This window comes from Bos indicus, chromosome 10 (genome assembly GCF_029378745.1).
Source record: "Bos indicus isolate NIAB-ARS_2022 breed Sahiwal x Tharparkar chromosome 10, NIAB-ARS_B.indTharparkar_mat_pri_1.0, whole genome shotgun sequence".
NCBI classification, from domain to species: domain Eukaryota; kingdom Metazoa; phylum Chordata; class Mammalia; order Artiodactyla; family Bovidae; genus Bos; species Bos indicus.
This window is the reverse complement of record NC_091769.1, coordinates 29,517,986-29,545,613: the sequence shown is the minus strand read 5'-3', so window position 1 is coordinate 29,545,613 and position 27,628 is coordinate 29,517,986. Positions and strand designations below refer to the sequence as shown.

Sequence of the window (27,628 nt, the reverse complement as noted above, 5' to 3'; positions counted from 1 at the left end):
GGAAGAGGTAAAGGAAATAATAGTCAACAAAACATTTGTTTAAGAAAAAGATATGCAATAACTAAACTTAAGATGTTTAACTCACTTCCCTTCCTCATCTTCTAATCATTTGCCTTCGAATGTGTCTGCACCACAATATAATATTCTTATAACCTCTAATTTTAGAGGTGAACGTTTTTCTATGAAAGGTCTATGAGGGAGCCAAAATACAAATAACTCTGCAAAGACCTACATTATGGAGGCCAACATGATCAATGGTGGGGCAGCATTATTCATTTTTTAGGGAGTAAAACATCAGTTTGGGCTCACTTAGGAAGAATCATGATACCTTTAGCCTGTTCACTAGACCGGGAAATACTAATTTAAGTTGGATAAACAGTTGTCAAAATTTTTTTTTTCATGGATTGCTTGAAGGCTGGGAAATTGCTCACCAAGATTATTCTGGAAGTGATATGAGCACTAGAGTCAAGAGACTTCTCAACAATAGGTCTCACTTAAACACAACTGCCATAGAATATACAGAGCACTATCCTTTGGGAACTAACAACAACAAATCCTTCAGGCAATGCCTTAGGACGTTTTCAGTGCAGTCTCTCAGTCCCTGCTGACCCCATGGAGCAGCTCAGCCCACAGCCCATCCAGAGGAATGTCACTTCAGCACACATTCACCCCCATGACTTCTGATGCTAATACCCAGATTAAGCCACACAAAACTGCTGTTTTAGAGTCAAAAGTGACCAAGTATCAACAATTTCCTGTGATTCAACTTATAAGCCCCATTCAAATTTGGAAAAAAAAAAAAAAACAAAAACCACTTTGTTCTATGTCTTCTCAATTATGTGAGACAACTTTAAATGTGTGTATTATGGCTATTTGCAGCAGATAGGGGTCATGCTATATACAGTATTAATAAACAGAACATTATACAGATAATCCACAACAGCTTCCAAAGACTATATAAGTAATTGTCACCGACTTGTTGAGAAAAGTAATTGTCCTGGTTGTATGCATATATTGAGTTATGATGACAGAAGAGTATGTAGATACCGAGAAAGAGCTTTCTCATGTCATGCTCAAAAGGGTAATAGAGTGTCAGCACCTTTCTCCCACTCTATTAGTTAGTTCATTGAAAAAATATTTATTGTGTACTTATTATGTTCAAATGGAGCTTCCCTGGTAGCTCAGCTGGTAAAGAATTTACCTGCAATGCAGGAGGCCCCGGTTCGATCCCTGGGTTGGGAAGATCCCCTGGAGGAAGGACAGGCTACCCACTCTGGTATTCTTGGGCTTCCCTGGTGGCTCAGATGGTAAAGAATTTGCCTGCAATGTGGGAGACCTTGGTTTGATCCCTGGGTTGGGAAGATTCCCTGGAGGAGAGCAGGGCAACCCACTCCAGTATTCTTGCCTGGAGAATCCCCATGAACAGAGGAGTCTGGTGGGCTACAATCCATGGGGTCACAAACAGTCAGACACAACTGAGTGACTAAGAACAGCACATTATGTTCAAATAGTGGTCTAGGTAGCCAAGGAAAAGAAAATCAAGCTGTACAAAACAGAGAAGCAACAGTGGCAGCTTTAGTAGTTCCTGTTTCAGCAGAAGCAACAATCAATCAGCACTGGGAGAAAGTCAATGCTTTTTGTCAGAGTGTGACTTCTCCCACCCATGCTCCTGCCTTCATCAAAGTCAGTGTCACTTCCTACCTGCAAGATGGCCATGCTTCGCAACTATCCTGTCCACTTCCATTCTGGCCCCACTACTATTGACCTGCTGAAACAGCAGCCAGGGGGGGTGTCTTTTGAAAACACAAATCTATTCGTGTCACACACTTCTCTGCTCAAACTTAGTAGGTTCCTACTGTACTGAGGATGAAACTGGAAAACTTTAAAGAGACCAACAAGGACAAGGCCCCTCCAGAATCCGGCCTCTTGCTCTCTGCCACAGCTAGGGTTTTCAAACTGTGGTCTGTGATCACAAGTGGGATAACAAATCAATTTATGCTTTATCACCAGCATTTTTAAAACAAGAGTATTGAATATACCAAAATACATCACATGAAATTACTTCTGTTTAATAGAACTCCTATTTCACACACATACAGTCACACACAAACATGTAATGTGGATTTTGATATAAAACTCATTTCTTATTCCAGGATGCAGCTTAAGAAGTTTGAAAAATCCTACTCCAGAGCTTCACCCCCAAAGCCTCTGCTATTTGTCACTCACTGCCCTGTGGTCACACTGAGCTCCCCACAGCCCTCAAACCAACCACACTCCTCTTCACCCTTCGAATCTCTGCTCAAATGCCACTTCCTTAAAGTATATTTCCCTGACCCCTCAAATCTAAATTATAGCCTAACTGTAGCATCCCATACTGTATTTTTCCTAATAGCATCCATCATATTATATCAACTGATTATTTTATCAACATCTGTCTCTAACTGGACTATAGGCTTCCCTACAAGAAAGTAGGGACCATGTCTGTTCTGGTTCCTCCAGCACCTAGTACAGTGCCTGACACCTCGTAGCCTACTTCGATATAGTGACAGGCCTCTAATTTCTTTTTGCTGAGTCCATTATTAGAGGAAGCACGGATGATCCATTTCAAAAGGCATTGTTTTCTGGTGGCTTTTTGTCTTTTGGCATATAGTATACGCATGTATATTTATGGACATAAACACATGACAAACTGCTTCTAAAATTACATTAAACATTTATGCACAGTATAGAACTATACATACCTATGCGTATATGCCTATGAGTACAGAACTACGCATACATATTTGTGGAAGCTGTTCTGTGAATAAACTAAGAGTGATATTGTTATTCATGTATTTAAGGCAAAGCTCTAAACTGGAAAGCTCTTTCAATAATCAACAAAAAACTTGGAGCTTTAAGAGAACAAGGGTCAAGCTGACCTCCAGTGGTGAAATTGGGGAATGACTTCTAAAATAATTGTACAGTGTACACAGGTTACCGATCACACAAATCCACAAGACCACAAAACAGCTTTCTCAATTAACACTTTAAATTATGTGTATTATATATATTTTAAACACATAGGGGTCATGTCACACAGACTGTTAATAGAAACTAGGCAGAACTGTACTACAGGGACACCCACAGCAGCCTCTAGAGACAGTCAAAAACAATCTCTAAAACATTTAAAAATATTTCATCTAAATTTAAACTAAAACATTTAAAAACATTTAAGATAATCAGAACATCTGAAACTTGAGCATTCTCTTAGTTGAGATCTAATATCTGAAATTTGCAAGCTCCATTAAAAGGAGATAATTTAAAATGAAAACATTCACAGAATCTTTCCATTCATCAGTATCTGGGTAATATTAGGGACTTAGTTTAAACTGCCTGTTATCTAGCCTTTATGGTATAAATTCTATTTTCTAACTAAACAGTAAATCATCTGAGAACATAATCCATGCAAGTATTAAATAAGCCAGGGTATATGCTAACTGGAGTTTCTGGCATATAGTAATACTCAATACATGTTAGCTGCTATTATTATCAAATGTTTTATTTCTAGCACATTTCATATTTGAAAGGTGCTCAATGAGTATTGAATATTATTAAAAAGTATAAAAACCACAGCTATGTATATAGAGTCATATAAGTTTCTCATTTTTTGGCAATAAAAATTTTTGAAATGCAGTATCTCACAGTACAAACTTAAGGAGCCCTAAGTCCTGGGATGTTTTCCTATATCAGATTTTTTTCTCAAAATCATGGCAGCAGCAATATTTTCCTTAACAGGCAGTAATGGAAATAAGAGCATCACACTTAAATCACAAAAACGTTAAAAGCGATGCTCTTGGGAACATTATGACATTAATTACAGAATATTTTTCCTTTATATAGGTACATGGTTTATATTAAAAAACTTCACTGCCAAAAAATACACACCAACAGCCACTGACGTAAAGTGAACTAAATATGCTGATCCTCAGAACAAATAGTTATTTATCAGTCATCTACCACTGCCATTAAAGTTATGACCAACCTAGATAGCATATTCAAAAGCAGAGACATTACTTTGCCAACAAAGGTCCGTCTAGTCAAGGCTATGGTTTTTCCAGTGGTCATGTATGGATGTGAGAGTTGGACTGTGAAGAAGGCTGAGCACCGAAGAATTAATGCTTTTGAACTGTGGTGTTGGAGAAGACTCTTGAGAGTCCCTTGGACTGCAAGGAGATCCAACCAGTCCATTCTGAAAGAGATCAGCCCTGGGATTTCTTTGGAAGGAATGATGCTAAAGCTGAAACTCCAGTACTTTGGCCACCTCATGCGAAGAGTTGACTCATTGGAAAAGACTCTGATGCTGGGAGGGATTGGGGGCAGGAGGAGAAGGGGACAACAGAGGCTGAGATGGCTGGATGGCATCACTGACTCGATAGACGTGAGTCTGGGTGAACTCCGGGAGTTGGTGATGGACAGGGAGGCCTGGAGTGCTGCGATTCATGGGGTCGCAAAGAATCGGACACGACTGAGCGACTGAACTGAACTGAACTGAACCACTGCCATTGTACCTCCAGTCCCACATTTAATTATCACTACAGTTGCCATCAGCATCCTATTAACCAAGTTACAGTGTCACCATGATCACAGTTTCAGATGAGAAACTGAAGTTCTGAAAGGTTTAGATAATTTGTTCAAGACCACACACGCAGGTCTTTGACATTTTTGACCTGTGGTGTTGGAGAAGACTCTTGAGAGTCCCTTGGACTGCAAGGAGATCCAACCAGTCAATCCTAAAAGAAAGCTAGTCCTGAATATTAATTGGAAGGACTGATGCTGAAGCTCCAATACTTTGGCCACCTGATGACAAAAACTGACTCCTTAGAAAAGACCCTGATGCTGGGAAAGATGGAAAGCAGAGGAGAAGGAGGTGACAGAGGATGAGGTGGTTGGATGGCATCACTGACTCAATGGACATGAGTCTGAGCAAGCTCTGGGAGTTGGTGATGGACAGGGAAGCCTGGCGTGCTGCAGTCCATGGGGTCGCCAAGAGTTGGACACGACTGAGTGACTGAAGTGAACTGAACACATGTAGGATTCAACCCAAGGAAGACTGCACAGCCACTCAGTTGTTTCTACTCAGTTCTTCTGCCTAGAGTCGTGTTACATTTCATCTAATGAATTACTTAAAGTCATTATGTAGGTTAGTTCTTCAGCAATTTCTGCTGCTAAGGTACTCTGCTCTTAAGGACTGATATTTTACCCAAGGAGAGATCAAAGGCAAAGGTCAGTCCAGAAACAAGGTCATGTCACAAATCCTTTATAGGAAAGGACCTTCAAGGTGGGAGAACTTCCAGAGGTTCAGTGTAGATGCTGAGTGCCACTTTGTAAGGTTGATGTAGTAACTCACTTAATCGTCATGCAAAAAGATTAGAACATAGCAAATGATCATTAAATAGCAGCTATGATTATTATTAATCCTTCATGAGAATCAGTGGCAGTGAAATGGTCAAAATGCAAAAACACACAGACATCGTAAATTCACACTCTGGATTCCAAAGCCCACATGAGGCGGGGCTTGTTAGAAGAGGTCAAAGCGCCACCTATCACACGTGAGCCCATCCTACAAACAGATGACAGCACAGAGAACAGTCACATCTCCCATTTGCTTAACGAATCAGTAACCCTGGGACTCCACTGGGGAAGGTCTGAAAACAGCTGAGGAACTCCTACGTTCAAACTGTAGAAATCAATGAAGTGAGTAGCTGGCAAGAAGCAGAAAAGTTCTGCCACTATATTTTCTCAATGGTCTCAGGAATTAATTTGTCTGAGACTCCAGGTATCAAATCTCTAAGATGAATATAGACAACTATCAAGATTATGGTGATAAATACCAGAGGCTCTTCCTCAAGCTGGATTCAGGACCTGCTATGAGAAATGAGGTTAGAAAGGGCAATCTGCAACGTGCTCTTTTCTTCTATACTTAGGAAGAACAGCTTGTCATTTCTGAAACCTGTGAACTAAGAGAACTCTGTTGCTATTTTTTGTTTATAAACATCATAGAAATATCTCCATATTTTTACCCAATAAAGAGCTTGTATAGGATAATAATAAGGGATGATCTGCAGAGATCTTGTCACAGGATGAAGGGAAGAGGGGAACTGAAAAGTTAGAAAACTATTGTACTAGAGAAAGTGCATCAAATCAGCTGATAAATTGGCAGCAGAAACAAAGTATATTTAGAAACCAGACAGGCTAGTTAGGAGACCCTGCCATTATACTAGCCAGTTATGAAAACTCAGGACAGCACTTAACTTCTGAGCCTCAACTGATTAGATATCATGTATACAAATAAAGCATCAGGCAGAATGCCTGCAAGTTTGTACTTCATATTCAATAATGATGATCATAATCATCTCCAATTATAGTCAGAAAGCAAAGGGTACTCAGCATTTAAATTTTGAAAAATAAAGCAAAAATGTAGTAGAACATTCCTAAAAATGTAGCAGAACACCAACATTACTCAATTTTCTGCCCTAAGAACTATCTTTTGCTCACCTTTCCAACATGGCTGCCCTCTCTATTCCATCAATAACGCTTTCAGCAAAGGACAAGAGGAAGAAAGAAAAGAAAGGAGGAGGGAAGAGAAAAGAAATATAAAAGTCCATGAAGTTATAAAAGCAAAAGGGATGTTTGCTTGTTATTCAGGAGGCCATGGAGAAAGAGGATGAGGACATTCTTCCTCAGCTTCTCCAAGCTCAGTATCAGGAGTCACCAACATGGATGTCCACAGGATCAGGCAATTAACATCAACAATTGGATAGGGAATGGGGGGAAGCACTGTGGAAATTAGACCACAGGTGTTCATCTAAATTGACTGAAGGGTGATTTTTTTAAATGGCATTATTATGATCAAACAAACTTCCTTGGATTGTATTTGACAGCGCCATAAAGTTAAGAACTCTTTGGCCTCCTAATGCTACCTCCAAAATAACATAAATACTGAAATACCATGAATCATGAAGGAATTTCTAGCCAACATCCAGTCAGATCACTCAGTAACTTTTCATATTTTGACTTGCCGTTCAGCACTGCTTCAGGTAACGTGGAACCAGGGTATCTCAAAGACTTTTGGATTGAGTTGAGGCAGACAAATGGGCCCACTCTCCCCAGGCCAGAAATAATTCAGAAGAAAACATAGACTACCTAGTTCTATACTCTTACTTTATTGCTACAGAACCCATTATTCACCCAACGGCACAGGACTAACAAACACACAGCATTACTGAGCAAAGTAGGACATATCAAGGGAGAAGGAAGCACTCCCCATGGGATCTAACATACTTCATTCACTTTCTCATATCTCATGAAAAGTCAAAAGAGCAAAGGTCAATAACTGAATCATGTTGCTGTATACCATAAACTAACACAACACTGTAAATCAACTATACTTCAAAGTTTAAAAGTTTTTTAAAAAGCAAAGGCCAACATTCAAAAAGTCACCATTCCAGCATCTGCTTGTCCCCTTCCATCAAAAACTATTGAAAAAAGAATCATCATCTTGGCTCACATGAGTGACTCAAGTTCAGAGTTTAAGACTCAAAGGGATTCACAGTAGCACTATTTACAACAGCCAAAACTTGGAAACAACCCAGATGTCCACTGACAGATGAATGGAGAAAAAAGATGTGGTACATACGTACAATGGAATACTACTCAGCCATTAAAAAGGAATGAAATAATGCCATTTGCAGCAGCATGGATACAACTTGAGATTATCATACTAAGTGAAGTAAGTCAGAAAAAAGAGACAAATACCATACGTTATCACCATATGATATTACTTATATGTGGAATCTAAAATATGGCACAAATGAGCCTATCTACAAAACAGAAACAGGCGCACAGACACAGATCAGACTGTGGTTGCCAAGGAGGGGTGGTGAGAAGCGGGATGGACTGGTTGGTAGATGCAAACAATTACATTTAGAATGGAGAAATAACAAGGTCATACTCTATAGCACAGGTAAGTATATACAATCTTCTGGGATAAACCCTAAAGGAAAACAGTATTTTAAAATACTACTCTTCTGTACAACAGAGGTTGCGTACAACACTGCAACTCTACTATGCTTCAATTAAAAAAAAAAAAAAAGACACAGTGGGAATGTTTGGAGCTGATGGTGCCTGAAGGAGGCAAACAAAGCCGGCATCAGCCTCAATGATACGAATTCAAGTAAAGCACACAGTCTTCATTCTACAACCAGCTTCCTTCTATCAGCAAATGCAACTTGAAAAAATAGTGGAATTATATGGGGCGAGACAGCATCTTGAAGGCTGAGACAAAGGGTTCCTGGGCTAAGTCAGCCAGGGAATTAATCACTTTTTGTTTTTCATCAAAGTTCAATCCCAAAGTTACTTGCATGCTTCTACGTAGCCAGGGAGTCTACAAGGCACATCAACAGGGGCAAACCAGTAAATCCACTAAACTCCTAACATTATACTATATGCACACAATGAAATAATAAATTAAGATATTTCCCAACACTCTCTCATCTTTCCTGGCATCTCAGTAATGAAATATCAGCACTTAGGGGAATGCCATAAGGGTTTAATGAAATATTTCATATTTGCAAAAGTTTTGTTTATCAATCTACAAATTATTTCCCTTCCCTCAAAGTATTCGCCAGGAATTAACAGATTTAAATGTGTTATGTTGATAGTAAAGAACATAACAAATGGGCTAGGATCAGGGTGTGCATGTCTTTGTAAACTTAGCTGTATCAGCTCAAGTGTAGTTTGTACTCAATTTTGTTTCAACAGCAATGTGTTTACTATTAGAAATGGACCAGTGGGGTGGGTTAGAGTGTGGAAAGTAAGGACGTCTTCAAGTTTCTCATAGTGGAGGCCAACATACCATTTAGTTCTCTGGGGGCCCACAAGGTACAACGTAAGTTAATTTCTAGTTTGGCACCCATCCCTGGATCATTTCACAGTAGGAGTTACCATATTAGAAATGTGCCTGCATTGCACAATGAGCAGGGGCCTGCTACAGGCCAGTTTTCAGTCAAGTTTCCCCTCAGTGAGGACTGTGGCTGTGATGAATGGGGTAAACGGAAAAGGTTCCCGCAAAGGAAATGTGACTGTTGGCTAGTTTTCTTCTATCTCACAACTCAAAGAACATTAGTCACAAACTGATAAAACAATGTGTCATTTCTAAGGCACTTACTTCTGAACTGCTGCAAGTGCTGGTCAAAAAACAGGATTTTTACATTATCCAAGCTCCTCAAAAGCCAGATATGGGGCATGCATTTTTTTTCCCCTCCACTTTCAAAATTGAGGAAGTAGAGAGCCAAAGAAGTCCTACCCATCTTTATGCTTCCCTCCCGTCAGAAAGCAGAGCTGGCCCTCCTATGGAAGCTGCATTTGCCATTCTGAGAGCTGTGCTCCCTCACTGAGTCATGCATCCTAATCAGCACTGGGAGGACAGAAGACTGTGTCCCAAGGAAGCAAGAAGAGCTGACAAGAGACCCCCCTGGTTAGAAAGGGGAACCTCCAAAAGGAGGAGGAAAACAAGGGAGAAGTGTTAAACACTTCCAGGGTTTACAGATGCTGAGTTAGGTAACCCTAAGGCTGAAAGGACAACGCAGTGGACAAACTGAACTTTTTTTAAACTGTGGTTGGATCAGTGATAAAATTCAAAGCTGCTATTAGTATATAGCCTGGTTCTTCATTTTGTAAATTAGAAAAATGATTCAAAAACATTGCCTGAAGGTCACACAGTTCATTGTCCCCAAAGTGAGACCACACTCCAGACCTTGTATTTCTAGATCCAATGTTCTTTCCATTAATGTTGCATTAATAGAAAGACATTGGCTTCAAAGTCAGACACATCTAGATGGATTCAAATTCAGGTTCCCTGGCAACCTACTCCAGTATTCCTGTTGGGATAATCCCATGGACAGAGGAGCCTAGTGGGCTACAGTCCACTGGGTTGCAAAGAATTGGACACGACTGAGCGACCCAGCACACACACATACTAGGATTTCTGACAATTCACAGTCTCTGAAAGCCTCAGGTTTTAAAATCTGAAAATGGGGACCAATCTTTGTTTATATTTCTACATTTACTCTTTCTAATACTAGTACCAAATGCATAGAACAAAGGTTGGCACACAGTGGTGATTTGATTACATTTTAGTCGCTACTTGTTTTTCAATCATACGTTGTTATTTTAAAAAATATTTCTGCATCATCTATGTGCCAAGAAATTTACTAGGTACTTTAAAAAACAGAGGAAAAAAAATTAGACTAATAAGCAGGACTTGGTGGCACGAAAAGGGTAATAAAATCACTCAAAGAACTCAAGACTAAGAAAGTAGATTGTGCACTGAGATAAGATTATACAGATCAACACAGAGCAGTATTCAGAAACATTGGTTACTAGGAGGAAGAAAAGAATTATGTGAGAAACAAGCTATAGAGCCCTCCCTTCTTCCTTCCCTCCCTCTGCTCTTCTCTATTCACGGTAAAGCTCTAACAGGGGAACAAGATATTTATCAAACTTATTAGACCATGAAATATTTTTGTCAAGGAGCATTTTGGAGGCTCACTGTTCAGCATAATGACCTCTGGGAAAGCCTGGTTTAGACACCCTGATATAGAGCACAGAGGCTAGTGGACAGCTGGAAGACCATGGAAAGAATAAGTCAAAGCCCCAAAGAAGTCCTCAACCAAAAGGGCCTGAGGACTGCTCTAAACTCAAGCTGCCTAATTACAAGGAGACTTGAGCAGAGCAAAAGGAATGAGAAATGGTATTTACTGAACATGTGTTCATATTCAGGTATATATCATATCGAACAATCCTAGAATGGAGGCATCATCAAAATGACTACATTTTTAAAAATTGAGCTAGAGTTGATGTACAATATTCTATGTTATAGGTGTACAACACAGTGATTCACAATTTTTAAAAGTTATATTTCATCTAGAGTTATTATAAAATATTGGCTATGTTCCTTGCACTGTACTATATACCCTTGTAGCTTATTTATATCTTTATCCATTCATCTGTTGATGGACAGTTAGGGTCCATCCATATCTTGGTAATTGTAAATAATGCTACTATTAACATTGAGGTGCATATAGCTTTCAAATTAAGTGTTTTTGTTTTTTTCAGATATACACCCAGGAGTGGAACTGCTGTCTCATATAGTAGATCTACTGTAGTTTTTTGAGAAACCTCCATATTGTTCTCCATAGTAGCTGCACCAATTTACTTTCCTACCAACACTGTAAGAGGGTTCTATTTTCCCTACATCTTCTCCAATATTTGTTATTTGGGCATCAATATGATTATTATTGAACAAATGCCGAAACTGAGAAAACTAAATGCCAGAGAAGTTGATTAATTTCCTAATGTCACAGTGCAAGGAGCTCAACTGAATCCTAACTCAAAAGCCTGAATCCTTTCATACTGTCATCATGCATAAAATATCATCACACCTGGTTTTCTGACTACAATAAGACAAAAACCAACTATATAAGATTTTGTACAAGGGCTGTGATAGTGGTTTTCAAACCGTGCTCCTAGACGATTCCAAAGCAAAAAATCTTTACTTATACCATGGGAGAATTAGCTTTATCACATGCCTTGAAAGGGCAGGTGTGAACTATGTTTCTACATAAACCATGAACTTGTTGTGCAACGGCTACCACAGGCAAAATTTTCTCAAATAAATACTGTAAAGGTGCCACTCTTCCAAAAATAAAATCAGTAACGCAGACTTATTCAGAACTGAAAAGTGAACTAGATGACGCTGAATATCATGAAGTGATCAGATATTCTTAGGGCAAAGTTTGTTAAATGAAGGGCATACTTGAACAAAATTTAAGAATTTTTCAGGTTTTAGTATAAATGAAATAGCTAAGCCATAGAATTGAATTACAGGGAGGATATGTATCTGAGTTGCTACACATTTTGAAAAGCTGGTCCCAGGACCAAGCCCCTTCTAGATCACAGCCTTCCACAAGTGTGGGCTACAGAGCATGTCTGAGATTAAAAACTCCCCACTTTTATAAGCCTTGAGACTCTGGGCTAAAAGTTCCAACCTCCAATCAAAATGGATTCTATTTTGTAGGTGGGGGAATTTAAAAATTAAATGACTTCCTATGAATTTACAGTCAAAAACAGAATAGCAAGCTGACATTAGGTTCTCCACTTGTTGAGTCAGGCCATTTTTTTTTTTAAGTCTATGAAAACAGTCTCCAAAAACTAAATATGACACATATCAATTCTTACATATGGTGACAGAATGAATCACTTTCCCTATGTACTTAAGCACAGACTCTTTCTTACTTTAGAAAGGCATTTTGAAGAGGTCCTGAAACAAATCTGATTCTCTGTGACCTGTAAGCAGAGAAAGAAAATCTAACAGGCCGTGAAGGCTGCCAGTTGAAATCCATATAAAGAAATGAGTAACAAAAAAGCTGCTCACCAATTGTCTTCCACCAGTCCTGTGACAACAGACGTGACTTTGTCACTTAGTGGAATAAAACAGGTGGGGATGATGTTCAGCGAGTGCCCACAAGTACAGCCAAATGGGGTTACAGATTTATGAACTTGCATCTCTTCTGACTTGGTCAGAATAACATCTAGTTATTTTCTGCATCTCCCAGGGGTTAAAGGAACTAGGCAGAGGAAACGGCCCAGAGTGGGGATAGCGGCGAACTAGAGACCACCTGTCCTAAGTTGAAGCGATGTCTGTTCCTCAACCCCAGCTGGTTAAAGTCATACAGGAAAATAAGTGCACCATTACTAGTTTTTCCAACTGTTTTTTTAGACGCAGCTAGAAATCTCTCCCTACTTTAAACTATTTCTAATTCAATCTTTAAAATGTTCTACTTGCCAACAAGACACTTCTTTAGGTCAGATGAGGAGTAAGAGTTGCCAGTTTCCACATACACTACCATGTATAAAAGAGATAGCCAGAGGGAATTTTCTGTATGACTCAGGGAACTCAAACTAGGGCTCCGTGACAACCTAGCAGGGCCGGATGGGGAGGGAGGTTCACAAGGGAGGGGAAACACGTGTACCTATGGCTGATTCATGTTGATGTATGGCAGAAACCAACACAATATTGTAAAGCAATTTCCTTCAATAAAAAATAAATAAATTGAAAAAAAAAAAGGGACATATGTTTAAGTTTACTAATAGCATTAAAAGAACAGATAATTATTTCAGATATACTTAAAGAAAACTTAAAGTATAACTAGGAACACTTTTTAATGTTTAATGTCAATCATACGTTGGTCTGCTGCTGCTGCTAAGTCGCTTCAGTCGTGTCCGACTCTATGCGACCCCATAGACGGCAGCCCACCAGGTACCCCCGTCCCTGGGATTCTCCAGGCAAGAACACTGGAGTGGGTTGCCATTTCCTTCTCCAATGCAGGAAAGTGAAAAGTGAAAGCAAAGTTGCTTAGTCAGGTCCGACTCTCAGCGACCCCATGGACTGCAGCCTACCAGGCTCCTTCGTCCATGGGATTTTCCAGGCAAGAGTACTGGAGTGGGGTGCCATTGCCTTCTAACCTTTATTTTAAATGAAGATCATGATTACAATATACTTTTTTCTTTTTCACTTATTCACCCTTTCCCTTCTCAAAACTTCTCCTAGCTTGAGATGTAAGATCATGAGACTTTTTTGTGGAGGGAGATGAAAAGACATGAAATAATATATGTAACATGCCTAGAAAAATGCCTGGCACAAAGGAAGAGCCCCAAGATTGCAAGTACCTGTGGTCACTGTGAATATTATTAGTTGTCAAAGTACTCCCAGGGCTGATCTATAACTTGGGGAAGGTTGTATTAATTCTTATGGCTGAGCTATTATAGAATGCTTCTGCTCACGGACTCACTTCTGTACCACCCTCTTCAGCAATCTGCTTCTTTAATTAATTCCCACTGCAGCTTCTCTGAGACAGCTGGCAATCTTTTACACATCAGAACAAAGAGCAAGGTCTCTGTAGAGCATTTTGCAACAAAGGAGATAAGGGCCCCCCTCTCTCCCCCACTTTGTCCCCTAGGAGTCAGAGGTACTTTTCCACTTTTTTGTTTCTTTGTGAAATGGACTTATTCCCTCCCCCAAACTATTTAAGCCAAGCTGTTCAGGGGTGGCCTGAATTCATACCCCATAAGGCTGCCCTGGTAGCTCAGACCGTAAAGAATCTGTCTGCAATTCAGGAGACCCAGGTTTGATCCCTGGGTTGGGAAGATCCCCTGGAGTAGGAAATGGCAACTCCACTCCAGAGTTCTTGCCTGGGAAATTCCATAGACGGGGAGCCTGGCGGGCTACAGTCCATGGGGTTGCAAAGAGTCACACATGACTTATTTAGTGATCTTTCTGCTACCTGCAGTAGTTTCATATAAAATCAAATATACAATCTTAGTTATTTAAAAAAGTATACTATCACCTAATGGAAAGAAGAATATTTGACCCACAAACTCACTGAATTAGCATGTAATGACCTAGCACTATACAACCACCAAGTCTGATTTCAATTTCGCTAATGTTCTCTCCTGAGATATGGGGTCAACCCCAGTTATCAGTAAACTGGAATCAGTGCCTGATTCAATATTTAGTTATGTCAAAGTATGACTGTGAAACTTCCTGTTATAGGCCCAGCAAGTAAATACCAAACATAAGGGAATGATAATTAGTGGGACAAAGGAAACGATCCCTCAGACTTTCTGGAGTTCACAAAGGAGCTCAAGTCAGCAGCATCCAAGTGCTCTCCAGGGATATGGAATGGCTGATCCAGCACAATTCTTCCTCCTACTAGGTCCACTTCCTTAACTGCCTGACATCACATTGCAGACATGTGCTAGGCAACACACAGAAACGAACACAAGGCTGGGAGGACACCCAACAAAATAATTTGCAATGTGCATAGGAAACTATTTCAGAGCTTTCTTATTGACAATGAAAGTCTAAATACTCAATCTTCTTCCCTGCATTCCAAATAAAACCATCATTTCTCCAATCAAATCTTTCCCCAAATGCATCTGTGGTATTTTTTTAAAAAATAGGAATTCAAGTCTACTAAAAATGGCATTCAAGACTTTCATCCCCAGGATAAACTCAAGACTTGGTGGCAGGTACACAGTGGAGATGCTGTCTTGGTAAATGTGTCAAAAAAGCGGAGTATTTACTTCAACACATGAGAAAGCCAAGCATCAGTCTCAAATAACCAGTTCAGTGGAATCAAAGAAATATACCTGCAGGTTTTCAATTTCTTCTTTGTGCTCCCTCTTCAAGTGTAAAATAGCAGCTTGGTATTCTGTAAGATCACAAAAGAAGTCAATTACAAAGAAGCACAAAATTATGCACAGAATTCTAATGAGTAGCTCTAAGATTCCATAAGCCCTCCTACCAGTCAACTGAGTAAATAAATACCATAGTTTGACATTAACCTGACAAAAGATGACATAGTTTGACATTAACCTGACAAAAGATGATAAACACTGGGGCAAAATACAACTAGAAACTCAAGATAGAAGGGAGATTTCCCCCCGATTTAGCAAATCCTGAAATATGACATGTCCAAAATTAAGCAGAGAGGATAGAGTTTAAAAAAAAAAAAAAAGACATGAGTGCCCCAGATAAAGACTGATCAGGTGTTTGTCTTAAGAAGGAGTTGGAAGCTAAAGACCCACAAAGAACAAATATAGTCATGTTAAGAGAAGACACACAGGAAATAAAAGAAAATGTCTCCATGTGAGATCAGAGAACTCTATTTTTAACTGTTTCCAAAAAAAAAAATCTCCATTTGAATGCAAGACTAATAAGCCAGCACCCAGGGCCGACTTTAATCTTTAAGATAACTTCAAAAAGTCAAGACCATTTGTCATGTGGATGAGAGACTCGAGGGTGAGTTGAGGTTGAAAGGAGGATGAAAATAAATTTCTGGTCCAATTTAAGTCTGAGTCTAATACTGTTTATTCCAATAGTCAGTCCCAAGTGTACACAGGAACTCCTGCCAACCACTAAAACGACATCCCACTGGCGAATCAAATTCCCTTCCAGCAGGATGACTTAGAACGTGGGGTCACAGCACTACACAGGCTGTAGAGAACCACAAAGAAAAACACTCGGAGAAAACACTGTCGTGGGATAAGTTTCCGTTTTTATTTTATTTTTTTTTACAAATGTGTTTGGGACTGTGATTATGAGTAAGAAAGACATCAGATGTCACTTAAAAGTGTATGAAAAGGCAGGCTATTTCTTCAGGTGGATTCCAGAAATCGGGCAAGAAAGTTTAAGTTTCCAATCAAAAGTAGATGACACACTACTATACATAAAATAGATAACTAATAAGAACCTACTGAAAGGGAACTCTTCTCAATACTCTGTAACGACTGGTGAGGGAAAAGAATCTAAAAAAGAGTCGATATATGTGCATATGTATAACTGATTCACTTTGCTGTACAGCAGAAACTAACACAACATTGTAAGTCAACTATATTCCAATTTTTTTTTTTAATGCATGAGGAAAATCTTTAGGAAAGCTGTAAGAAAAAACAGTGTTGCTGTTGATAATTAAGACTAGCCACATCACTACTCTGATGGGGAATGTGTTCCACTGAACTACAATCCCTCAGCAAGTTCTGTGGGTTCTACCTCCAAACCCTACCTTCAATCAAACCACTTCTCACCAACCCTATAAGCACCACTATGGTCTAAGCCACCACCATCTTTTCTCTGGACTACCATGGTAATCCTCTTTCACTCCCACCACCTCCATGACTCATTCTCAGCCTAAATGATCTGCTAAAGTGGAGGGTTCAGGATGGGGAACACATGTATACCTGTGGCGGGTTCATTTTGATATTTGGCAAAACTAATACAATTATGTAAAGTTTAAAAATAAAATAAAATTAGAATAAAAAAATAAAATAAAAAAAACAAACAAACAAACAAAAAAACATAAACCAGATCACGTCTCATCCCTGTGCTTTCCACTGTATTTGGACTAAAATAAAAACTCCAGGCTGTAGCCCATTAAGGTCTGACCCTGCTCCTACACACCTTCTACACGCCACCTTCCCCTCTCGTTATACACCAGGCACGTTGGCTCTCTTCCTATTCCTTGAACTTGTTAAGTTCTTTTCTATTTCAAAATCTTTACTAACAATGTAGACAGTAATAACGGATTGTATTTATTGAGCACGTACTATATATCAGGAATTACCTAAGTATTTCATAGCAATTAACTCATTTCATCCCTACAATAACCCTATGATGTAGGTGCATTATCCCCATTATCCAAAGAAGCAAAATAAGTTGCATAGCTAAAAAACGTGCATAATTCATCTGGTTAATATATACATAAACTGTGGCATGTCCATAGAATTCAATACTACTCAACAATAGTAATAATACATCAACAAAGACAAATATCAAAGGCATTATGCACAGTGAAGGAAGTCAGCCTCAGGGTTAACTGTTCTTTAATTTCATATAACATTCTGGAGAAGGCAATGGCAACCCACTCCAGTACTCTTGCCTGGAAAATCCCATGGACGGAGGAGCCTGGTGGGCTGAAGTCCATGGGGTCGATAGGAGTCGGACACGACTGAGCGACTTCACTTTCACTTTTCACTTTCATGCATTGGAGAAGGAAATGGCAACCCACTCCAGTGTTCTTGCCTGGAGAATCCCAGGGACGGGGGAGCCTGGTAGGCTGCCGTCTACGGGGTTGCACAGAGTCAAACACAACTGAAGCAACTTAGCAGCTTAGCAGCAACATTCTGGAGAAGGCAAAACCACACAGATGAAGAACAGACCAGAGCAACGGTGGCCAGAAGTTAGACACAGGGGAATGCTGGACTACAACGGAGCAGCATACAAAGGAATTTTGAGGGTGACTATCCTCGGTCGTGATTATGGTGGCGGTTACATGAATCTACACATCTGGTTAAAACTCAGAATCAGAATTCTTATACGAAAAAGAAAAAAGTTAACACTATAGTACATTAAAATTCTTTAAAACTTACAAATATTTAACTTCTGAATGCTTTCCCTAGGAGAGTCACCATAACACAAGAATACTTGTTACTACCACTTCTATTCATGGTTTTCCTAAGGGTACCAGCAGATGCAGTAGAACAAGAAAAAAGAAAAACACGCGCACACACACACATACACACACACACATATATAAAAGGGAAACATAAACTCATTATTCACTATGACTGTGTATTTAAAAAATCCAAAAGATTCTACAGGTAAAATATTCGAATACATGAGTTTAGTAGAATTGATGGATGTAAAATTAGAATACAAAAATCTTGATATCACCAACAGTTTAAAGAAAAAAACTTGACATTTACAAGTACCTCTAAAAATATAAAGTACTTAAAAAGAACCTAATCAAAAAATGCAAGACTTCATATGAGGAAATAGAAACACTATATATAAATGTATTACAAAGAAAGACATAGAAAGTAGCAAATCATGTTTTGGGTGATTCCATAGTGTAGACATCAGTTCAGTTCAGTCGCTCAGTCCTGTCTGACTCTTTTCGACCCCATGAATCACAGCACGCCAGGCCTCCCTGTCCATCACCAACTGCTGGAGTTCACTCAGACTCATGTCCATCAAGTCGGTGATGCCATCCAGCTATCTCATCCTCTGTCATCCCCTTTTTCTCCTGCCCCCAATCCCTCCCAGCATCAGGGTCTTTTCCAATGAGTCAACTCTTCGCATGAGGTGGCCAAAGTATTTTCAACATCAGTCCTTCTAATTAACACCCACGACTAATTTCCTTTAGGATAGACTGGCTGGATCTCCTTGCAGTGTAAAGATGGATCTTCCCAAATTGGTCTAACAATTCAATGCAATCCCATTCAACATTTCTCAGGGTTTTTGTTTTGTTCAAACTTAAGGACCTCATTCTGAAATGTATATTGAAGCATGAACATGCAAAAAGCCAAGAAACTTCACAAAAATATAAAGGTAAGACAACATGCCTTATTATGTAACAATAATTACTTTTTCCTATCACAACGCAATTATGGTGGTGTGGTACTAAAAGAGGAACTAATAGACTAGGAGACTAGAAATACAACATAAACTTATGGTTACTCGGTACAACAGAAGCAGCACAAAAGATCTTTCTTTACAATAAAGAGCAGTCTTTTCAATAATTATTGGTTGGGAAAAGTGGATAGTCACAAAAACATGAAGCTTGATCCCAACTTGATACCATGGAATAGTCATTCTAAATTGATAAAGAGTTACACTGTACAAAACCAAGTATCTTATAAGCAACACAGAGTAAGAGATTTATAACTTCAGGATAGGAAAGAACTTAAGATTCAAAAAAGCATTACATATAAAGGATAAAAGTAATAAACTCAACTATATTAAAATTAAGAACTTTTCATCAATATACTATAAAAAGAGGGAAAAGACAAGCCAGAGAGTAGGAGAATATAATTGGAACCCATAACCAAAGATCTAGTATAAATATATGTGTGAATAGTTCCTTTAAAAACTACAGAAAATGAAAAATAGCTAAATGCGTTAATAGGCACTGTGAAAGAGGACATGCAAGTAACAGATACATTCAGTTCAGTTCAGTTCAGTCGCTCAGTCGTGTCCGACTCTTTGTGATCTCATGAATCACAGCATGCCAGGTCTCCCTGTCCATCACCAACTCCTGGAGTTCACTCAGACTCACGTCCATTGAGTCAGTGATGCCATCCAGTCATCTCATCCTCTGTCGTCCCCTTCTCCTCCTACCCCCAATCCCTCCCGGCATCAGGGTCTTTTCCAATGAGTCAACTCTTCGCATGAGGTGGCCAAAGTACTGGAGTTTCAGCTTCAGCATCAGTCCTTCCAATGAACACCCAGAACTGATCTCCTTTAAGATGGACTGGCTGGATCTCCTTGCAGTCCAAGGGACTCTCAACTGTCTTCTCCAACACCACACTTCAAAAGCATCAATTCTTCAGCACTCAGCCTTCTTCACAGTCCAACTCTCACATCCATACATGACCACAGGAAAAACCATAGCCTTGACTAGACAGACCTTTGTTGGCAAAGTAATATCTCTGCTTTTGAATGTGCTATCTAGGTTGGTCATAACTTTCCTTCCAAGGAGTAAGCGTCTTTTAATTTCATGGCTTCAGTCACCATCTGCAGTGATTTTGGAGCCCCCCAAAATAAAGTCTGATACTGTTTCCACTGTTTCCCCATCTATTTCCCATGAAGTGATGGGACCAGATGCCATGATCTTCATTTTCTGAATGTTGAGCTTTAAGCCAACTTTTTGACTCTCCTCTTTCACTTTCATCAAGAGGCGTTTTAGTTCCTCTTCACTTTCTGCCATAAGGGTGGTGTCATCTGCATATCTGAGGTTATTGATATTTCTCCCGGCAATCTTGATTCCAGCTTGTGCTTCCTCCAGCTCAGCGTTTCTCATGATGTACTCTGAATATAAGATAAATGAGCAGGGTGACAATATTCAGCCTTGACGTACTCCTTTTCCTATTTGGAACCAGTCTGTTGTTCCATGTCCAGTTCTAACTCTTGCTTCCTGACCTGCATATAGGTTTCTCAAGAGGCAGGTCAGGTGGTCTGGTATTCCCATCTCTTTCAGAATTTTCCACAGTTTATTGTGATCCACACAGTCAAAGGCTTTGGCATGGTCAATAAAGCAGAAATAGATGTTTTTCTGGAACTCTTTTCTTTTTCAATTATCCAGCGGATGTTGGCAATTTGATCTCTGGTTCCTCTGCCTTTTCTAAAACTAGCTTGAACATCTGGAAGTTGACGGTTCACGTATTGCTGAAGCCTGGCTTGGAGAACTTTGAGCATTACTTTACTAGCGTGTGAGATGAGTGCAATTGTGTGCTAGTTTGAGCATTCTTTGGCATTGCCTTTCTTTGGGATTGGAATGAAAACTGACCTTTTCCAGTCCTGTGGCCACTGCTGAGTTTTCCAAATTTGCTGGCATATTGAGTGCATCATCTTTCAGGATTTGAAATAGCTCAACTGGAATTCTATCACCTCCACTAGCTTTGTTCGTAGTGATGCTTTCTAAGGCCCACTTGACTTCACATTCCAGGATATCTGGCTCTAGGTGAGTGATCACACCATTGTGATTATCTGGGTCGTGAAGATCTTTTTTGTACAGTTCAGTGTATTCTTGCCATCTCTTCTTAATATCTGTTAGGTCCATACCATTTCTGTCCTTTATCGAGCCCATCTTTGCATGAAATGTTCCCTTGGTATCTCTAATTTTCTTGAAGAGATCTCTAGTCTTTCCCATTCTGTTGTTTTTGTCTATTTCTTTGCATTGATTGCTGAGAAAGGCTTTCTTATCTCTCCTTGCAATTCTTTGGAACTCTGCATTAAGATGCTTATATCTTTCCTTTTCTCCTTTGCTTTTTGGTTCTCTTCTTTTCGCAGCTATTTGTAAGGCCTCCTCAGACAGCCATTTTGCTTTTTTGCATTTCTTTTCGATGGGGATGGTCTTGATCCCTGTCTCCTGTACAATGTCACGAACCTCCGTCCATAGTTCATCAGGCACTCTATCAGCTAGCAATCGGGAAGAAAGTTATACAGAACTGACTGCTGGTGAAGATGTAGAGCAATGGAAACCCTCAAGCCCTTGTGGTAGGAATGCAAATTGGTACAATCACTATGGAAAATGTTCAACAATTTCTAATAAAGTTGAAGATATCCATACCTCCTTATCCCAAAATTCTATATCTAGGTTCACAAATGAAAGACTATACAAGAAAAGCAAACAATATTAACAAAATCAGGAAAATGGTGCTATCCAGGAGAAGAGGAGCTGAGACAGGTTATGAGGGAAGAAGGCCTTTCAATGAAAATATCTTCTTTAGCCTCCATGGGGATTCCCAGGTGGCTTTAGTGGTAAAGAACCCGCCTGCCAAGGCAGGAGATGTTAAGATGCAGGTTCAGCCCCTGGGTTGAGAAGATCCCCTGGAGAAGGAAATGGCAACTCACTCCAGTATTCTTGCCTGGAGAATTCCATTGACAGAGGAGCCTGGCAGGCTATGGTCCATAGACTCACAAAGAGTCTGACAAGACTGAAGTGACTTAGCACTAGCACTAGGTTCTATGTCTTTTATATTATTTTCTTTATGCATACCTAGCATTAAAGTTGAAGAAGGTAATGGCAACCCACTCCAGTACTCTTGCCTGGAAAATCCCATGGACGGAGGGGCCTGGTAGGCTGCAGTCCATGGGGTCACGAAGAGTTGGACACGACTGAGCGACTTCACTTTCAATTTTCACTTTCATGCATTGGAGAAGGAAATGGCAACCCACTCCAGTGTTCTTGCCTGGAGAATCCCAGGGACGGGGGAGCCTGGTGGGCTGCCGTCTATGGGGTCGCACAGAGTCAGACACGACTGAAGCAACTTAGCAGCAGCAGCAGCAGCATTAAAGTATAAGAAAAAGATTGCTAAGGTTATATTTATATATATTAACTTCTTCACGTGTCATAAAAAGAATATTAAAAAGCAGAGACATCACTTTGCCGACAAAGGTCCGTCTAGCCAAAGCTATGGTTTTTCCAGTAGTCATGTATGGATGTGAAAGTTGGATCACAAAGAAGGCTGAGTGCTGAAGAATTGATGCTTTTGAACTGTGGTATTGAAGAAGACTCTTGAGAGTCTCTTGGACTGCAAGGAGATCAAGCCAGTCAATTCTAAAGGAAATCAACCCTGAATATTCATTGGAAGAACTGATGCTGAAGTTCTAATACTTTGGCACCTTCTGCGAAGAACTGACTCATTTGAAAAGACCCTGATGCTGGGAAAGATTGAAGGCAGGAGGAGAAGGGGACGACTAAGGATGAAATGATTGGATGACATCACTGACTCAATGGACATGAGTTTGAGCAAGCTCCAGGAGATGGTGAAGGACAGGGAAGCCTGGCATATTGCTGTCCATGGGGTCACCAAGAGCTGGACATGACTGAGCGACTGAACAACACCACCATGTCATAAAAAGAATATCATATAGGTATAAGAGAGTTGTTGTTGGGTCGCTAAGTCATGTCCAATTCTTTGCGACCCCACAGACTGTAGTTGGCCAGGCTCCACTCTCCATGGGATTTCCCAGATAAGAATACTGGAGTGGGTTGCCATTTCCTTCTCTAGGGGATCTTCCAGACTCAGGGATCAAGCCCATGTTTCCTGCATTGGCAGGCAGACTCTTTACCACTGAACTATCTGGGAAGCCCCTAAAAGAGTCTTCTAGGTGGATCAAATAAGAACAATTTAGTAAGTGTGAGTCTTGTATAAGTGTTGAGCCCTAACCAAAGTGATGATCAACATTTAAACCTGAATCAATTCCAAGTCTCCACAAAGTAGGCAAAGGAAGCTTAGCCAAACCAACCTTCTTTCAACACTGGTGCCCCTTGGGAATAATATCTATTTACATCCTAAAAAGAAACATTGTAGAATATATTTTGAAATGATTCTTTTTTGGTAAACTGTACCTGGAAGGGCGTGACATATAGTTCTGACTAATCAACAGACTGATGAAGATCACTGCAAAGCTAATACCCAGTAAATCTTGATTCATCTCCTCTTCAAACAACAGTTTTGTGCCAACAGTCCTAGTGTGACAGGTGGCAAGAAAACACATTCCCATTCGTGACAAAGATGATAAAATGCAATAAGCGGGCAGCACGCAGAAGGAGGAAGCTAACACCCTTGTTTGTGGACTACTCCCTTTGAGGGTTCATAAGAGAATGGTAAGAGAGGATAAAGGTTACAGAATAATGAATTATGGTTGGTGGTTTTCAACTGTGTCCTGCTAGTGGCAGTCCCCTCCCTCCACACTTTTTGGGTTTGCAAATACCCTGGAGAAGACCAAGGCAAATCTTCCGTGTCTCTTGGGGGCAACGATGGGGAGGCAGTGGTCTCTGTTCAACACAAAGGATGTTTTTGTTTCTTAAAAAGAGAACTTGACCCTAAAATTCAGTAGCTTTGGGACTCTAATCAATGTGTGAAAAAGAGGAATAGAGGTTCTGAATATCAGGGCTTGAAAACGGTAGACTTCTCTGAAGCCTCATTAGCCTCAATGGAAATTAACAAATGGATTTAAATAATCTAGCCCACAAAAGAAGCAGTTTGAATAATGTCTTTTAGGGAAATAATACATGATATGGAAAGACAGGAAAAGGATCCTGACTTGCAGGATTCAACATTTTGGGAGGAGATTAAGAACTTCCCTCCATAAAAATAGAGCTTTTTCTAGTCAAGTACTTGGTCTAATTGGTAGCAACCCCTTTTACTATACAGACCTTTCTTTTTGATCAGTTCCCAACAACAAAAGGTACTTTCTGCAGGTACCATCACAGGGGTGTATTCTTCAACTCACCAAGAACAAAATTAAAGATGACCTCTCTAACATGGGAGTAGTAACCACTACTACAGTTTACCACTGACTGCATGAGTTTCTCTTAATCACATACATTACACACAAGTACAGGTGACGTTACTGAGTGCTATTTCTCAAGAACTGTTCTAAGCACTTTACATAGGTTAATTCATGCCATCCTCACACCACACTTACAAGGTCGATCTTATCATATCAATACCCATTTTACAGATGGAGAGACTGAGGCGAATGGTTAAACAACTACCCTTAGACCACATGCTGGTCAGTACCAGTGATGTCATTCAAGCCCAAAGAACCCGTCTTATTTCCTTAACAGAGTTTTGTTTGCTTATTTTATTTGTGAGTTACTGTTGTTCTTATGGTTGGGTAAGCATCAGGTATAAACAAAATTCCAAATGCCTGAGAACTTAAAGGTTGTTGACATTATCCAATTTCAAGAATCACTTGTAAAATTGGGACAATTTTTCCCTAACTCTTTAAAAGAGGCTGCCGCTGCTGCTGCTAAGTCGCTTCAATCGTATCCGACTCTGTAGGACCCCATAGATGGCCACCCACCAGGCTCCTCCGTCCATGGGATTTTCCAGGCAAGAGTACTGGAGTGGGGTGCCATTGCCTTCTCCGTTAAAAGAGGCAGGGGTCTTTTTAATCACAGTGAGGTTTGATGAGTGTGGGGTCAACATGAACAGCGTGAGTTACAATGGACGGTTCCATCAAGTTATATGACTGATCCGTTCGTCGTCTCCTCGGAGACTTCCCAGCCTATAGTCACTAGTGTGTGGTTAAATCTGGTTTTCATTTATACTCTGTGTACACACACATCCAATATATCTCAGCCCCTCCCCAACATACTCACATGACACTGACAGAACTAGATTATGCACACAGCTGGGGGATTGGAGACTTTCTGATTTCCCCCCAAATGAAAAACAGCTCTGTTTCTGCCCACAGACTCTAATGTGTGCACTGCGTGTATCGCACAGGGGCTTTACCCATTGTCTTATATTATTCAGAAACGTGTTCAAGTACATATCTTCAGTTTTAATGGAAAAGGATGCTTCCTCCGAATTATGTTTGGAGACTATTCAGTGTTCCAAGGCTTTGCACACACACCAGTGAGGTCATACTTTCAGTAACAGACAGCTGGACTTTATTTTAACAGTTGAATACTTATTTTATGTGCCTTAGAAAAAAGTCAAACTAGCACATAAAACCTATGCTACTGTGAGTATTACTGCTAGAAGACACTGTTAGAAGATGCAGTTTAGTCCTGGACCCACAGCATCAGTGTCACCTGGAACTTCTTGTTCAGTCACAAAGTCGTGTCCGACTCTTAGCAATCCCCATGGACTGCAGCATGCCTGGCTTCCCTGGCCTTCACTGTGTCCCGGAGCTAGCTCAAACTCATGTCCATTGAGTCGGTGATGCCATCCAACCGTCTCATCCTCTGTCGCCCTCTTCTCCTCCTGCCTTCAATCTTTCCCAAGGGTATTTTCCTATGAGTTGGCTCTTTGCATTGGGTGGCTAAAGTATTGAAGCTTCAGCTTTAGCAACAGTCCTTCCAATGAATATTCAGGATTGATTTTCTTTAGGATTGATTGTTTGATTTCCTTATAGTCCAAGGGACTCTCAAGAGTCTTCTCCAGCACCATAATTAGAAAGCAACTTCTTAGAAATCATCATTCTTAGGCCTATCCTAGACCTACTGATTAAGAAACTGAGAGAACACTTTAACAAGCTCCCCAAGTAATAAGGCATGCTAAAGTTTGAGAATCATTGCTTTAAGATAAAGTTAATTTTATTTAAGCAAAAAGAAAACAAAAAATCAATTGGTTTAAAGAAGAAATTAAAAAATAATAAAAGTAGTCTAAGGATATACCCCAAATTAAGGAGCTGGGGAGAGCTGGGACCTGGGACCCCTAAGTGAGTGCTCCAGTGCATCCATCCTCAGTCGCTCAGTCATGTCCAACTCTTTGTGACCCCATGGACTGTAGCCCACCTGGCTTCTCTGTCCATGGGATTATCCCAGCAAGAATGCTGGAGTGAGCTGCCATTTCCTCCTCCAGGGGATCTTTCCAACCCAGGGATTGAACCTCAGTCTCCTGCAATTCCTGCCATGTCAGGTGGGTTCTTTGCCACTGAGCCACCTGGGAAGATAGGCTACAGTGCTTCAGTTCAGTTCAGTCGCTCAGTCGTGTCCGACTCTTTGTGACCCCATGGATCGCAGCACGCCAGGCCTACCTGTCCATCACCAACTCCCAGGGTTCACTCAAACTCATGTCCATTGAGTCAGTGATGCCATCCAGCCATCTCATCCTCTGTCGTCCCCTTCTCCTCCTGCCCCCATCCCTCCCAGCATCCGAGTCTTTTCCAATGAGTCAACTATTTACATGGCCAAAGTATTGGAGTTTCAGCTTCAGCATTAGTCCTTCCAATGAACACCCAAGAGTGATCTCCTTTAAGATGGACTGGTTGGATCTCCTTGAAGTCCAAGGGACTCTCAAGAGTCTTCTCCAATACCACAGTTTAAAAGCATCAATTCTTAGGTGCTCAGCTTTCTTCACAGTCCAACTCTCACATCCATACATGACTACTGGAAAAACCATAGCCTTGACTGCTGCTGCTGCTGCTGCTAAGTCGCTTCAGTTGTGTTCGACTCTGTGCAACCCCATAGACAGCAGCCCACCAGGCTCCGCCTGGGATTCTCCAGGCAAGAACACTAGAGTGGGTTGCCATTTCCTTCTCCAATGCATGAAAGTGAAAACTGAAAGTGAAGTCGCTCAGTCATGTCCGACTCTTCCTGACCCCATGGACTACAGCCTACCAGGCCCCTCAGTCAGTCCATGGGGTTTTCCAGGCAAGAGTACTGGAGTTGGGTGCCATCGCCTTCTCTGAGCCTTGACTAGATGGACCTTTGTTGGTAAAGTAATGTCTCGGATTTTGAATATGCTATCTACGTTGGTCATAACTTTCCTTCCAAGGAGAAAGCATCTTTTAATTTCATGGCTGCAGTCACCATCAGTAGTGATTTTGGAGCCCCCAAAAATAAAGTCTGATACTGTTTCCATGTTTCCCCATCTATTTCCCATGAAGTGATGGGACCAGATGCCATGATCTTCGTTTTCTGACTGTTGAGCTTTAAGCCAACTTTTTCACTCTCCTCTTTCACTTTAACCAAGAGGCTTTTGAGTTCCTCTTCACTTTCTGCCA

The 27,628-nt window shown here is 40.4% G+C and overlaps 1 protein-coding gene across 11 annotated transcripts in view; it reads right to left on the bottom strand.

Moving 5' to 3' along the window:
* FMN1 (formin 1) overlaps positions 1-27,628 on the bottom strand; it is a 501,299-nt gene that overhangs the window by 267,914 nt on the left and 205,757 nt on the right. For all 11 annotated transcript variants that reach the window (XR_011568786.1, XR_011568785.1, XR_011568787.1 and 8 more), the window contains one exon: positions 15,250-15,311. Coding sequence is in view for 7 of the 11 variants with exons in the window: in XM_070797220.1 (XP_070653321.1) it covers positions 15,250-15,311 (62 nt within the window). In the remaining 4 variants the exon portion in view is untranslated. The remainder of the gene's footprint in view (positions 1-15,249; positions 15,312-27,628) is intronic.